This window comes from Notamacropus eugenii, chromosome 7 (assembly GCF_028372415.1).
Source record: "Notamacropus eugenii isolate mMacEug1 chromosome 7, mMacEug1.pri_v2, whole genome shotgun sequence".
NCBI classification, from domain to species: Eukaryota; Metazoa; Chordata; class Mammalia; order Diprotodontia; family Macropodidae; genus Notamacropus; species Notamacropus eugenii.
Genome location: NC_092878.1, coordinates 77186178 through 77202104, shown reverse-complemented (window position 1 = coordinate 77202104; position 15927 = coordinate 77186178). Strand labels below are relative to the sequence as shown.

General features: G+C 38.6%; 1 protein-coding gene across 11 annotated transcripts in view; it reads left to right on the top strand.

Annotated features, from left to right (window-relative positions):
* FOXN3 (forkhead box N3) overlaps positions 1–9834 on the top strand; it is a 511610-nt gene extending 501776 nt beyond the window's left edge. For all 11 annotated transcript variants that reach the window (XM_072622993.1, XM_072622991.1, XM_072622984.1 and 8 more), the window contains one exon: positions 1713–9834. In XM_072622993.1, the coding sequence (XP_072479094.1) occupies positions 1713–2253 (541 nt within the window). In that variant the 3' untranslated portion in view covers positions 2254–9834. The remainder of the gene's footprint in view (positions 1–1712) is intronic.
* Positions 9835–15927: the final 6093 nt, after the last annotated feature.

The following is a 15927-nucleotide window of genomic DNA, read 5'->3' as shown; positions in this document are numbered from 1 at the left end:
CATTTAAAGCCCTTCACAGCCTTGTCCCAGTTTACCTTTCCAATTGCCTTATTATATATTACTCCCATTCACATACACTACAGTGCAACCAGACTGTCCTTGCTGTTTCTTACACAAGACATACTTCCACCTCTTTGCCTTTGCTGGGGCCATCTCCCAAGGCTTAGAGTGCACTCACTCCTCACCTCTGACCCTCAGGAAGCCTTTAAGGCTCAGCATAGGTGCCATCTTCTACAGGAGTCCTTTCCTGAACCCCACAGCTACTAGTACTTTTTCCCTGAAGTTTTTTGGTATATGTGTTTTTTATCTATGTCTTTCTATATGAATGTGTTGTCTTTCCTGGTTAGACTTTAAGGTGTTTGAAGACAGAGAATGTTTTTACTTTAGTCTTTGCAATCCCATAACCTGGCACATAGTAAATGCCTAAATTTTTGTTGTTTGATTGATTAAAAAAGACCATAGCAGGTGATATGTAATGAAAAGCCTGACATATGGTTGTGGCCATGTTAGTAGAGACAAAGGAAATTATGCCAGAAATGCAGTGGAGTCATAATTGACAAGCCTTGGCAGTCTGTTGAAAACAGGGGGGAGGGCTGGTCAGGAACAGTGAGAAATGAAAGATCACTCCAAAAGTTGTGGACTTAAATTCCTGAAAGGGTGGTGGTTTTATCAATAGAAATAGGGACACTAGGAAAAGAGGGATGTGTTTTAGGGGAAAAGATAATGAGTTCTGTTTCAAACATGGTTGAGTTTGAGATGAGTATTCAGAAATGTCCACTAGGCAGTTGGTGATTTAGGACTGGAACTCAGGAGAGAGACTAGGACTGGATATTTGTAAGTCGTCAAAGAGATGGATTGTTTGAACTAAGAATGGATTTTAGCAATCATATGTGTTGGGTCCTCCAACTACAGCCTACAAATCACATTGAACCTGTTTTTATACAGCCCATGAACTAAAATTGGTTTCTGAGCTATTAGAAACCACTACCCCTATTTTACAGATGAGGAAGATGTTCCCTAGGTCACTTGTGAACCTAATATTTAACTCCTAAGGATCAAATGGGAGAAAAGTCAACCACCTTCCACAGATGATCATCCTACCAACTCAGCTCTTCAACCCTGGCTTTATATTTAATCTCCTAGCAAAACATATTTGTATGCATACATACACATATATGTGTGTATGCATTCTATGCATGTGTATATGCACATGTACATACGTGTGTATGTGTACCATAACACTTTTATGTGAGTAATTGCCCTGAGAAAAGAGTAGGCTTCCTCATTCACTCTCAAGTCCACCCATCCATGGCAACATGAGATGCTTTCTGATTCCATAATCTTTACTAATTCATGGAATGGAACAACAACCTGATTTTTAAGATAATAAGCTTCCACCAACTGTCAGAGAAGTACTCTTTTGACTCCTTGGTTATCCACACTGAATGAAAATATCATTGATGGAAAATAAATATGGGTTATTGAGACATTGGTATTGGCAACCATTTCTTCACACCAGTTCTCTGTCCTCCCATAAGAGTTCTGAGGTTCTTTCAGGTATAGCAGTGCCAAGTTACCAGGCTCAATCTTGAATAAGTTGATCACAATTTGACATTTCTGAGGTGAAAATAGCTTTTCCATAGGCAAAAGCAGACTATTTGATTTTTTTTCCTGCCTCTGTTTTGATGCCATACTTTCTCTCCTTTCTTCAGGAATGGCATGACCAGTTGTCGGATGCGGACAGAAAGTGAGCAGTCCTGTGGCTCTCCAGTCGTTAGCGGTGACCCAAAGGAAGATCATAATTATAGCAGTGCCAAATCTTCCAACCCCAGGAGCTCCTCCCCAGCCAGCGACTCCATTTCCTCTTCTTCTGCTGATGACCATTATGAGTTTGCTACGAAGGGCAGCTGCGAGGGCAGTGAGATCAGCTTCCAGAGCCATGAGAGCCATAGTGAAACTGAAGAGGATGACCGGAAGCATAGCCGAAAGGAGACCAAGGATTCTTTAGCTGACAGTGGGTATGCGTCCCAGCACAAGAAAAGGCAGCATTTATCCAAGGTGAGGAAAGTCCCTAGTGATACGCTGCCCCTTAAAAAGCGACGCACAGAGAAGCCCCCTGAGAGTGATGATGAGGAGATGAAAGAAGCAGCCGGGTCTCTCTTACACTTAGCAGGAATCCGATCCTGCTTGAACAACATCACCAATCGGACGGCGAAGGGGCAGAAAGAGCAAAAGGAAACCACAAAAAATTAAAGCAAATCACTTGATTTGTTTTGAACGTACTAAAAAAAATTTGTTTCAACACGTCAGGAGAATTCTAATGATTTGTGGCAATATCAGCAATTTTTTTTTTTCCCTTTTGGTTTGGTTTAATTTCTTTGTTTTTGGACCCTTAAGATTTTTTATTTTTAAAGGAGATTGAAGCCATAGAACTCGTATTGACACTCAGCTGTTTTACAAAAGCTTTTCATTATCTGAAGACAAAACCATCAAAGCCAAAATTACATTGCTTTCTCCAGCTTGTCAGAAATACATGGTTGAATATGCCGTGACACCCGCTTTAATGCAATGGACATACAGTTTGGCACCTAGAGGAGATGTGCACAAATCAGTCATTGGTCAGGCCCAGCCCCTAGGATTAAGAAATTAAAATGATCACAAGATTGGGTTAATTAGCTGAATGTGAATTAAGGAGATTTGGGGAAAGCAGGAACCCCCCTTCCATCTTGACAGAACCGGAAACCAGCCAGTGGCAGTATGGGTTCCAGCAGTGACGTTGCAAGTCTGGAGTTGCCACATGTCAGGCACAGTTGTTTCCTGCTTTTATATACCCTGTGGTTTGGAAATGTAAAGACTGATGCCTTTTTATATGGTAGAAACTGAACTGTGTATGTGATGGGTTTCATTGAATGATGAGAACACATAGGGCAAATTGTTAGAGATCTCACTAATCATTGAATTGTCTTCTATAGTAGATTCAGAAGCCATAAACCCGAAGATTGGCGCTGTGTACAAAAATAACAGTGATGCAGAAAACAAGCTATGTCTTCTTAACTGCCTGAGTGGAAAGCAATCAAGTCTAAGAAATTACAGTAGATATTAAGGAAGGAAATAATGATACAGATCTTTTTCTGTGGGTCAAAAAATATTTGATCTAGTTTTTAAAAAATTTAGAAGCTACAAAACCTGCCATTAGTATTATGATGTGTTTAAAAAAATTTTTGTTTTCAAGGCATATTGGTGGACAAAAAAATAGTATCTACCAAAAAGAGCTCCTAAGCTGCCCTCAAAATGGAGTTTGCAGTTAATGTCAGTCAGGATTCATCTGTGCAAAAATCATTAATTTCCAGATTCACCCAGTGTAGCCAGCAAAAATATCTGATCCACAGTGCATGGATTCCTTTTTAGGAAAACAAAACAAATCACACACACACACACACACACAAAACAAAATAAAAAAACTTTTTTTATTCAGAGATAACAAAGTTCTTGTAAGGTAAATAATGTATTTAGCATGAAGCATGAATTATTTTCATATAAATAGAGAAAATAGAGAAAAGGCTATGCCTCTAATTTTTAAGCCTTTAGGCTTAGAAGTTTTTTGGTTTTTTGTTCCGGTTGGGGGTTTTTTTGTTGTTGATTTTTTTGTTTGTTTTTGTTTTGTTTTGTTTTTGGTTTTTTGAAGCAGGTGTTTAAGGTTTAACCTTCTTCAGGGACAAACACTGACTGTTGGGGAATTTACTCTGCAATATATATAAATATAAATATATATATATATATATACACATATATATATATATATATATATATATATACATATATATAAATATATATAAATAAACTCCACGCTCTGGTAGGGCTTGGATGGTTGAACTATACTGCCTTGTCTGAACATTCAGCCCCTTTCTCCCCCCACCCTGACTTCTCTGTTTAAAAGAGTGTGTCCTTTCTCTTTGTCTGTACATGTCTAACATGATGCAATAATTTGAGGGCAAATTTAGTAGTGAGTGTGTATGATAGAATCAGGAGAATAATGGGAAGCTGAAGCTGAGAAAATCATGATGATTTGGTTCTGGGATAGATGGCAGTGAATAATTATGCAAATTTGCCCCTAAGGAGGAAGAAGAAATTGCTAACAGGCCTTATCTGATGATGGTGTGAAATACGGTACAATGTTCAGGAGACAGTGACACAGGTGATAGAAATGCAACTCCCAGGATGTTTTATAGTAACAATAGAATTTAAAAGGAGGCAAGAGAAAGGCCTTGTCCTCAGTGCTCTAGAATCTTCTCCTAAAATCATCTAAATCAGGAGGATACAGTATAACAGCACAACCTAGTAAAAAAGCAGAAACCCCCCTTATTTTTCATTTATTTAAAAAAAATGCAAATATGCCTGTAACGTCTTAGGTTTTTTCTCCTTTTCCAAAACCTGAAAAGCTAACAACAGAAAGATCTAATTTTTTTTCTCCACCTCCCCAGTGAATTGAAATGAAAACAAACCAATTACTACCTGATATAGAAGGACTTGGGTAATTTTGATTAACAAACTGAAGTCTCGTGCAAAGGGTTCAAATCTGTCTGTGGTTGTTTGGTGAGGGAAAGTAGGCCTTTAAATTAAAGGAAGATGACAAATTGGCCCACCCCACAGAGTTGTTTTCCTCTGATTCAGTGAAGAGGGCGCTCTTTGTTGTATAAATATATTACAAGTACAACCAGTTAATTGAGCCTGAATTAATCTTTTAACAATTCAGCAGCATTACTCAGGCAAGATTTAGTCACTGAAGGATGAGTACTTTTTGTCTGGGTGAGTGGGCACAGAAATGGAGGCAGTTTGTTCTCTCCGGCTCACATAAGATCCCTCGCACCATGAAGGAGGTCACCCAAAGACAGAATGAATCTGAGTTCTCCTTCCAAGCATCTTGTCATTGTTTCCTGCCCTGGAATCTCTGTAGATTAATAGAAGAGATTCCCCTCTCCAACCTCTCTCCCTCTAAATCATATTTAATCCATATTCTGCAGAATACTTTCAAGCCTGATTCTGGCAAGGTGCTGTTCCTTCCAGTAAGTATCTGTAAACAGTTCCTGATCATTTCACTTTTAAATGAGCAAAGACCCTTTTTAGAAAACCATAAAACGTATCACATAATTTCTTGTTTTGATCCTTTTGAGAAATAGATCTATTAAGTGTTGTGTTCTTTACTCTTGAACCACTCTTTTGCTTAAATACCTCAATCAGCAACTTTCCAAGTGTCATTTTCCCCAAGTCTTACTTTATTGGGGCAACTTTAGCAGGGGCTCTTTCTTCTCCTCTTTATTTTGAAGCTTATACATTGTACATAACCAAAACGGTGAATCAATACAGAATCACAGGATCTGAGTAGGAGGGGGCCTATGAGGCCATCCTGTCCAATGCATACCAGGTCAAGAGTGTCCACTGTAAGAAATTTGGAACTAGGTCATGTAGCTTTTCCATGAAGACCACTATTGTGGTGGAACCCACTATCTCTTAAAGAAGCCCTTTCAACCGTAGCTGTAATAAGGAAGGTTTTCCTTCCAACAACTCGAAATGTGTGTCTCTTCTACTTCCCTCTGCCCTTTATTCAGCCCTCTGCTGACAAGTTTAATCTTAGTCTCCACCTATCTCCTTCTGGTTGTCTTTCCCCCAGTTCCGTCCCAATGATCCTCATATGGCATGATCTTCAAGAAACTTCGCTATCCTGGTCACCCTTCTCTGAATATTCTCCATCTTATTCATGTTCTTAAAATGTGGCACCCCAAACTGAGCACAAGTCTCCAGACAGGGTCTGATCAGGGCAAAATGCACTGGGATATTCTTCCTTCCCTTGTCCTGTACTAGACCTATCTAAATGTAGCACATGATAGAAGATTTTTAATTTTGGGGGTTTTTTTGGTGGCACTATCCCACTGTTCACTCATGGAAATGGCCATCTCCTGGAATCCCTAAATCTTTTCCAGATTAACTGCTATCTGACCACACCTGAACCATTTTGAAACTGGGAAGTTAATTTTTTTAAGCCATCATAATAAGCCATTTCCCTAATAAATTTCATCTCATTAGTTTTTGGATCTATGCCCTAGCCTTTTAGGATCTCTTGGGCTCCTGATTTTGCCATGCAGTGTGTTGGCCAACCCTCTCAGCTTTGTGTGATCTACAAGTTGCATCTAAGTATTGCATCTGAACCTTTTATCCAAGTTACTGGAGTGAATTGACCCCTAAGATGCTCAAATACATACCTCCTTCCAAACTGACATCCAACCATTAATTACTATTCTTTGGGCTTACCCTGTTTCAAATGTACCTGACTTTACTGTGGTTTAGACAGCAATGAGATACATTGTTGCATACTTTCTTAATATCTAGGTAGTCTCCATCTACCACATTCTGGGGACCCACTGACCAGCACTTTTAGTATAGGTAAGAGTCACTTGCCTGGGGCCAAAAGATAAGCATGGAACACACTCTATGCAGATCACTGTAAAATTCATCTTTCATCCCATGCTTTCTCACTCTTGCTAGTAGCTCTTAGGGCCAACTTTCCTGAAAAGCAATTATATTTAATATTTTAAAAGAAAATTTTCAGCAGTGTACCTGGGGGGAGAGGGGGAGAAGGGGGGCAGGGAGTGCTATTTATAATGTACCTAGTTGAAGAACAGGATGGTCAGTGTCTTTGAAGGCAAAGAAACAGGAGACATGTAGTTCACTAAAAAAAATTTAATCAAAGCCCTATTTGTGAAAGTATGTTTTGCTTAAACAATCCACTTTAAGCCTAAAATTCCCTTCCAGACTTTTGATCATTCAATTTCCAATACCCATTTATTTTTTAGTTTGTCCTAATAAACCTAGGTACTCACCATTAGGAAGTGTTTTTCATTCTATTTTCATATTTGGTCTTTTGGACCTTGGTTCCAATGGAACACTTAAAGCTATCTTAAGTGGCCTACAACATATTTGTACTCAGTAACCTAGAATCACATATTATTGATCCTGACACATTTGAGAGAATATCTTTAGATTTTTGTCTTAAATGATATGCATGTAGACAGGTTTTTTTAATTCTATTAGATGTCATTTAATCTTTCCTCAGTACTCAGAAAGGGGATTGCATTATTGATTTCCCTTCCTCCCCTATCCATAATATTCCATAACCTCTTCCTCCCCACCCCAATAGATCTTTAAATTTCTGGGAGTCCCTTGGTATAGTTACCTACGTAGGAAATTACCAAATCTTTATTGCAGTGGTGTCCCCCAAGAAACCTAGATCCAGCTAAGCAAGCTATGAAAAATTTTTGCCCTGATTCAACCATGGCACTTATTTTAAGGGCTTTGGAAAACTACATAAATAAACATAAAAGAGATCTGTAACAGGCCTGGACTGAAAATCCTTCACTTTTTCTAAGACAAATTCAAGTATTTGGGACTAGCATAGTGGTTACTGATAGAGTACTTCTGGTGAAAAGCTAGGCATTCCTTTAATGGGATTCAGGAAACACTGAGCCACAGATGAGTGGAACTTCTAGAGAGGAAATCCTTTAGATAACATCTCTCACTCCATGCCCTTTTCTCATTCTCTTCTGCCCCCCAAGTCCTGCTATACACAAGGACTAACCAGTGTCCAAGTGATATCAAACATAAGCCTGAAAAATGAAGTGTATGTTCTTCCCACACTGTGTTCATGGACCTTCAGCCTCCTCACTTGAATGGACTGATTGGAAAACTAACCACAAGTTACTCACAAGTGACCTGATGAGAGGAATTTAGGATAGGGGATTGGATTAAGTACGTGTTGGTTTGGTCTGGTTTTTTTTTAAACCCACCTCACCTCTTTCAGAATGGGAATGATTTCTTTGCGGTGGATTATAGCTGCCCAGATGTTACAATATTATTACTTTTTCTTTTTTCTTTTTTTTTTTTTGGTAGACAAGCAACTTGTTTAATCTTCTAGATTTTGCCACCAAAAGACCCTTTGGACCATGTGCATCTTCCTCTTGATCATGCCTGCATTATCAGTGTTGACTGTTAAATCCCCAGTATCATAGTTCACAACCCTCCAGTTATCTATCAAACACTGTTATGCACATAATCCAGCACTGTGATCTAATTTAAATAATACTTTTTTATTATTTATACTACTATAGATGATAGACATCAACACTTTTTTGCTATATAACCTAAGTGATAAACCCTCTCTTAGTTACCTGCCAAACTCAGAAATTGTTTGGCTTCTATTGCAGTTAGCACAGCTACAACAATGTCGTAACAATGTCTTTTCCTTCGTAACGTGTAAATCAAAAGTATATGCAGTATGTGTGTGGTTTCTGTTTCAAGCTGGAGTTTTGCAAGGATTTACACATAACATTGGATGTTCTATATACTTTTGTGAATCCATCTGTTAATCCCCTCTCCCTTGGGACAAGTACTCACCAAGGTTGGTGGTTCTTTTCCTTTTTTTTTTTATTCCCTCATACTGGTTTATTCTTGAATTAAGCACAGATTTGTCAACTGGGTTGCTTTATCATTAATAGTATACTCGACATTGCAATTTTTCTGTGTTTTGACAAATAAGTGCTAATTTCACTGACCAAAAATTAAGGGAAGGATAAGGAAAACAGAATAAAGAAAAACAAAACTACTCTTAAAAGTACAAACCTGATGTGTCCATGGTGCTGCATCATTGTTGCACATTCGAAAATCAGAGATGTTCTGATCACTTTGATCACTTCTGACTTACCGTACTAACAAGTAGCCTTCCTCTTTGTTATCTTTGTGATCACTGAAACCAAGAATATTTATTTGGAAAGATGAACAGTGTTGTATTTTTTCCCCACTGTATTGCATTTGCAACAGGTGCCGAATGGCCTTCTCTGCCTTTTGCAAAATAATTGATATTCCATATTGGATTCACAAAGACTTCGATATGGTTGAGCTATCATACCTAGCAATCATATTTCATTCTTTTTTATTACTGTGGCCTGAAATCCCCAATCCCTTCTTATAGATTGAAACTGAGCTCACTTTCAGTTATTTAAACCTGGAACACTTCTCGAGTTTGTATGTGATGGCCATTTATTTAAGGTCATTTTGTCTGGCATTCAGTAACCAATTTCACATCTGTGTCATTCACACTCACTACTTTAACTGTCATGGTAAAAATATCAAGGGGAAAAAGTATTTGTGTGTCTAGAAAACATTATACACGTACTTTTTTCTACTCTGATTCTGTAACGCTTCTGAGTTTAGATTTTTGTTTTGTTTAACAAAGAGGAAAAAATGTGATGAAGCAATCAAGACTGAGAGGTTTAGGACTGATGCTTAGGGATCAGTTGATCTTCACTGGCCAATAACCTTACCTGGCCAAATTAATTTTAGTTGAGAAGTAACTTTTCAAAAGCCAATTTCTTTTGTATTTGTTGTATGAAACTGCCAATATCATGAATAGAAAATAAGAACCCAGATGGAGGAAGAAAAAGTAATGTTAAGTTGTATTTTTGTGTTACCTAAGTGAGCAGTCCGAAGGCAAGAGCAAGCAGCTGAACTTTAGGGAATGAGAAGGTGTTGATTTAGAGGCATACATACCTGCATTTTACATTTTCTTGATGTGTAATCATATTGCCAAAGACAAACTATTTCATCAATTATTGTAAATAACACTTTTCCCCAAACCTCCCATAAAGTTTCTGTGATGTATTGTCTTCCAGTTGCAATAAAAATTACTGAGTTGCATCAATTGAAGAAAAAAAATAGTAGTATTGTGTGTACTGACTCTCAATATGTAAATGTTGAGCAGTAAAATAATTTATATTTCTTACCTGCTTTAGGGCGTCTGCTTGTTTTTGTAATCTAGCTTCAGCGCCTGAACCATACATGTGATACCCAATCCATGCCATGGTTGTCCTAATCTGATGGAATATAACTTTCCTATCAAGAGGAAATATAGATAAATCAACTGAGGCAGTGGTAAGCAGCTTCCAGCAAGATTTACATAAGGCTTGCATGTGTTCTCAGACTTCAGCCCACCGGTACCCTGTTTATATTCAGATTTCTCCCATCATTGCCCTAACCTACCTTGGAGACCATCTAAGACGAAAGGTCAAAATGAATCATTCATTTAGTCATCCCCAATTAGTCCATTTTGGTTTCTAAGGCTATATGAGACCATAGGATAGGGAGCTAGAAATTTCATCTACAGTTATTATGCCCTGCCTATCATCACTAGAGTACTAACACTACCCCCTGCCCCCAGCTCAAGGACCAGGAGAATGTGAGAATAAAGGGAGTGAGTGTCAGAATGACAGTTTACCATATGGAGGAAGTTGACCACCTTACCCTTCCTCTAGTTTTTCTTAATATTTTTAAAATGCCTCCTATGTGTCAATACCTTCAAATCCAAGATGATATTATAAAACAATACAATTGATTTCATCCCAGACATCAACACATTACGCTGTCATTCACCACCCCAGAACTATCATCTGTGGTCAGCCACATGTTCCCAGGACACATGAAATCTTTGGAGATACCCTTTTGGACTTTCTTGTGGTATATTCTTTCATGGTGGCCAATCTTGATCTTTTTGGTGATAGGATTGGATTTTTGGAAACAGCCCAAGATCGTTCAAAGCCAATTCTGATAAATAAGTGGTTGAGATACATATATAAATACATATAATATATATTTGTATGTATGTATGTATCCCTCAACCCTTTGCCCCTTCATATTAGTCAGAAAGGAATATCAAACATATTCACTGAACCCCTTAGAGTGAGAAGAATGTAGAGAATATGAGGGGATATCCCCCTATAGCTGGAGTTCTTAACCTAGGGTCTATAAATTTGTTTAATATTTTGATAACTATATTTTAATATATTGGCTTCCTTTGCAATTCTATTTTATGCATTTAAACATATCCTGATAAGGGGATCCAGACTTCACCAGACTGTTGAAGGAACAGATAGCACAAAAAAGGTAAGAACTTGCCCTAGCTCTAAGACCTTTATTCATAGGGCAGACAAGCTATGAATACATGAAAAGTTAAATAACAATGAAAGATACATTTTGAACATTCCAAAACAATGGGACGGGTTCCTGATGAATTGCCAGATTAGGTGGGGCTCTGAAAATGGTGCCAAAGTGGATTTCTGAAAATGCTCTGAACAACTATTGGAATAAATATGTCACCATCCAAGGAAGTTACTTGGGAGGATGACACTCATTTAAATGGTAAAATTGGAGTGTATTTAAAAATCCAATTTTGGATAGATGCCCAGTTTGGGTATTTAAAGCAATTTACAAATTCTCTTCCTTTTGGATGATCTAGACATGAGGTTTCCCCATTCCTAGCTTCATGGTCATTGTGTGTATGTCTCATCTACTCTCTGAGGTCTTCTTAGCACCAGCAGACTTTTTTTCTTGATTTCTTCTTTCCCTCTACTCTCTAAGAAATAACACATTTGTGTCCCCACAAATCCTGCCCCAGAGAGGGGGAAATAACACTGAATCTGTGATCTCCTGGATGTATTCTGTCCAATAATGTACATCACATGTAATGCCAGCACATCCTTGCCGTTGTCTATTTGCCATAGGAATCTACCCAGCATACTGAGTGTCTTTCTGGAGTTCTGGAGTCAACGGTGAATACAAGTGGATCACACAGACTTTGTTTTTTGGAGGCATTCAGAGTTATGTGACTTGCCCAAGGTCACACAGCTAACAAGTGTGTGAGGCCACATTTGACCTCAGGTCCTCCTGACTCCAGGGCCAGTACTCTACTGTGCCACATAGCTGCCTCACACATAGGCTTTTAATAAAAAGGAAAGAAAGTTTTCATAATGGTCAATTTTGAATTTTTCCCCCTTTCTCTTTTTAAGAAAAAAAGTTATTTGTTCTATGACCGAGGTGGGGAACCCACAGCCTTGAGGCCACATGTGACCTTCTAGGTCCTTGGGTGCGGCCTTTTGACTAAGTCCAAGTTCTGTGAAGTTCGGATTCAGTCAAAGGGCCACACTTGAGGACCTAGAGGGCAACCTGTGGCCTCAAGGCTGTATGTCCCCCACCCCTGGTTCTATGGGGTGATTTTGCAGAAGGGACAGTTGTCAGGGAAAATTAGGTGATGTCAAAAAAGTTATCAATGAAAGTTTATTTTTTTAAAAAATGACAAGAAATACACATGAGTAACCACACTATAAAGCAGTTCATTTCCATAAAAGGAGAGTTGGAATTTTTTTTAACTGCTAAATTGGAAGGGAATTGTTGAATGCAGTGCAATTCCTATATCAGAAAAAGACATGGATGCTTGCTTCTGGGTGCCTGCTGAACTAATAAAGTACATGGGCCCGTTTGCCATTCTGGTGAAACCTATACCCCTTCTCAGAATCATTGAAACAACTGAAGGATATACTAAATTTCAATGAAAGTAGTAAAAATAAAGATGTAATTATTTTATGCTTCCAAGTTTATGGACCTTCTGAAATCTATTCACAGACCCCCTTGGAGGAGAGGGGTCCATGGAGAAAATTCAAAGGGATTTTCTTCAGAACTCTTGTCTTGAAGGAACAACATTATCCATTGTCTCCCTGAGTGCCAGAACTTAGGAACAATTCTTTTTCTTGCCTCTTCTGAAAGAGTGGTCAAGGGGCCGAAAGGGAAAAGTGTGTTTGGATGGAATTACTGCCTCTCTCCTCATCATATAAGAGGAAATCATTCTGATACATTAAAAAGTGCCACTGAAGAATTTAGTACTAAATATGCTATACTCAAATCATTTTAAAGGTCCAAAAGAATGAATTCTAACATCAACAGAAATAGAAATAGAAAAATTCATTCATTGAACGCAAAACATGAACCGTGTAAGGAGCTAGTGCAATGGTTGGACTCCATCTGAAATACTGGGTTTAATTCAGTTCTATCAGTAGATAGAATATTAAACTGGAGAGTGTCCCAGAGTTGAGGAGATTTAAAATCATATCATATGAAGAACTAATGAAGGAACAAGGATTATTGATCCTGGAGAAGGAATGCCTTATGGAGAACAGGACAACTATCTCCAAGGAGAACTAAGAGACATGATACCTCATATTGAACATACTACCCCAGATTTGAATTAGAGTACAATGGACTTCCCAAATTCTGGGTTCTGGGCTTCCTTCAGTGCAACCAGCTTCAGTTTGCCTGAGTTTGGAGGGTTTTTTTTTTTCTAAGCTATCATGTCATTTTGTTGACTCCTAAGCTTATAGTTAGCTAAATACCTTCCTTTCACATAAACTGTTGTTTAGCTATATCTTTCTCATCCTGTACTTCCAAACTGATTCCTTCAGCTCAAAGGTAAGAAGACTTCAGGCAGGCAGGAATTTGATACAGTTAAATGAGTCCTAACTCTGGGTTCAAATTTAATCTTGGCTACTTCCTAATGTGTGACCTTGGCCATGACACTCTCCTCCCTGGCCCTCATTCCGTCATCTGTAAAAAGAAGAGATCAGACTAAATGGTCTCTAAAATCCTTTTGAGATCTAGATTTATGCTCCTATGACTTTAAATTTATCTCCATTAAGGTTAATCATATTGAATTCAGTGTTTCTAGCCTGAGTGCCAGAACTATATTATATTCCTAATAAGGGTTAGCAATTATGTAGGGTTTTCAAGCTGGCGAAGTGCTTTACATATTGTGGTTATAAAAAATCCAAGAGACATAATTTCTGGGTAATTAATCATTTTGTTAATTTTGGTCAGCAAGTGATTAATAAAAGGATGATCGTTTGGCTTTCTCTTGTAAACCAAAGACTCCCTCATGGAGGTCTTTTGACATTTCTATACCCCTGGAAGAGTGGGTGATCCCAACAGGTGGCAATCAACTCTGGTTAATAATTAGAGACTGAGTATTATAATTATAATATATTCTAATGAGGGGCTGAGTACATGACTGTACTCACCTCAAGCCAGATTACTCCCTCCTCAACAATCTATAGGAAGGGATGTATCCTCCATTCAGTGAGTGACTAATGAACAATGGTGGGTCTCCTTGTGGTGGTTTGTCCTTCAGTCTTGAAGAGGACCATGACATCAGGGAGATGATGACATTACTTGCAATTGATTTTGATTTAAGTGAGGGAGGGCTGTGCAAAGTCACCAGCCTCATTTTCTCCTCCAGAGCCTTCTGGGTTCAGTGACCAGATATGGATCAGGACAACTGGAGATGGCCCCCAAATTCTCCTTGTAATGTCTTCCAGTTGGGTGGAGTCCTACCTGAGATAGAAAAGCATGTATCCCAAGGATTTGGGCAATCTCAACTATCAGCCACATTCTTCAGATGCTGCTGAAAAACATACAAGGCATTGATTTCTGAATAAAAAAACAAGAAAGGAAAATCTTCATCTCAATAATTATTAATATGAGAGAAATAAATTTTTCCCAATGTTAGCGAACCTCACAACAACCCAGTGAAGGGAGTGCTGTTTTCTCATTTTACAGACAAGGAACCTGAGCCAGAGAGTGATTAAAGTGACTTGCTCAGGTTCACGCAGCTAGTAAGCATTAAGCAGGATTAAAATTCAGGTTTCTCTGATTCCAAGTTTAATACTACCTCTGTAGTGGAGAGAGTACTAGATGTGGAATCAGAGGCACTGGGTTTGAATTCTGACTGCCCCTTATGAGGTATGTGACTTTCCCAATCAGTAGAATGAAAGTGTTGGACTTAATTTCTGAAATCCCTTCAAGCTCTAAATCTATAATTATCTATTTGAATCTTGATTTAACATGTTAGCTATCCATCCCAGCTCATGTCACCTGCAGTTCTGACAACAAATAAATGAACAAAAGTTGTCTCTGCTGAAGAAATAAGGCCATCTCTGCCTACCGATATAACCATCTGCCCCACCGATAAACCCTAAGGACTTCTAGGCCCTTCAATCTGCCCTTTAGTTGAGTTTAGTTTCTTTTATGTTCAGTGTCCCCCAACTAGAATGTGAACTCCTAGAGAAAAGATGTGGCCTTAACTTTATCTGTTTGTACCCCCAGAACATAATAAATGCCTTTTCTTTCATTCATGCATTCCACAGTACAGAGTCAAGACTGCTAAACGATGTGCTTCCAACAGCTCACTAGAAATCTCATACCTTGGTATGGTAAATGTTTTGTTATACCTTGTTTGCAGTGTTGACTAGTAGCTGGCATCAGATGGGAACAGTGAAAAAGGCTGTACCAGTATGTAAAATGGAGTTCCAGTTCATAAAATGGGACATAAAACTGGGGTATTGACATAACACCAGAAGAATATTTGGGAAGGTAAATATAGATAAAGAATTATTAAGAAATAAAGGAGGAAAAGTAGAGGAAAGCAGGAAGGAAGGAGGAAAAGAGGGAGAGAAAGAAGGAAAGGAGGGAGAGAAGGAAGGCAGAAAGGAAGAAGGAAGGGAATGAAGAAAGGGTAGGAAGGAGGAAAGGAGAGAAGAAAGGAAGTATAGAAAAAAGAGGATAGGAAGGAAGAAAGGACAGAAAGAAGGAAGGAGGGAGAATGGAGGAAATAAGGGAGGGAAGAAAAGAAAAAGAGGAGGAAATATGAAGAAAGGAAAGAAGGAAAGGGGAGGGAAGTAGGAAGAAAGAAAGAAAATAGGAAAAGAGGGAGGGAAGGAAGGAGGTAAGAAAGAGAGGAAGGGTGGGAAGGAAGGACATAAGGGAGGAAGGAAGGAAGGAAGGGCTAGTAACTGAGAAGTCAGGATTGTAGTCTCTTAAATGTAGGACTAGAAGGGACCTAGGATCACCCAGTCCAGCTCCTTTATTTTATAGATGAAAAACCCAAGGACCAGAGAGTTTAAGTCTCTTGTCCGAGTTGACACAGAAAGTGAGTAGAAGTCATAAGATTTAAATTTGGAAGGTATCTAAGAGTCCATCTAAATGAGAGAACTGAGTCCCAGA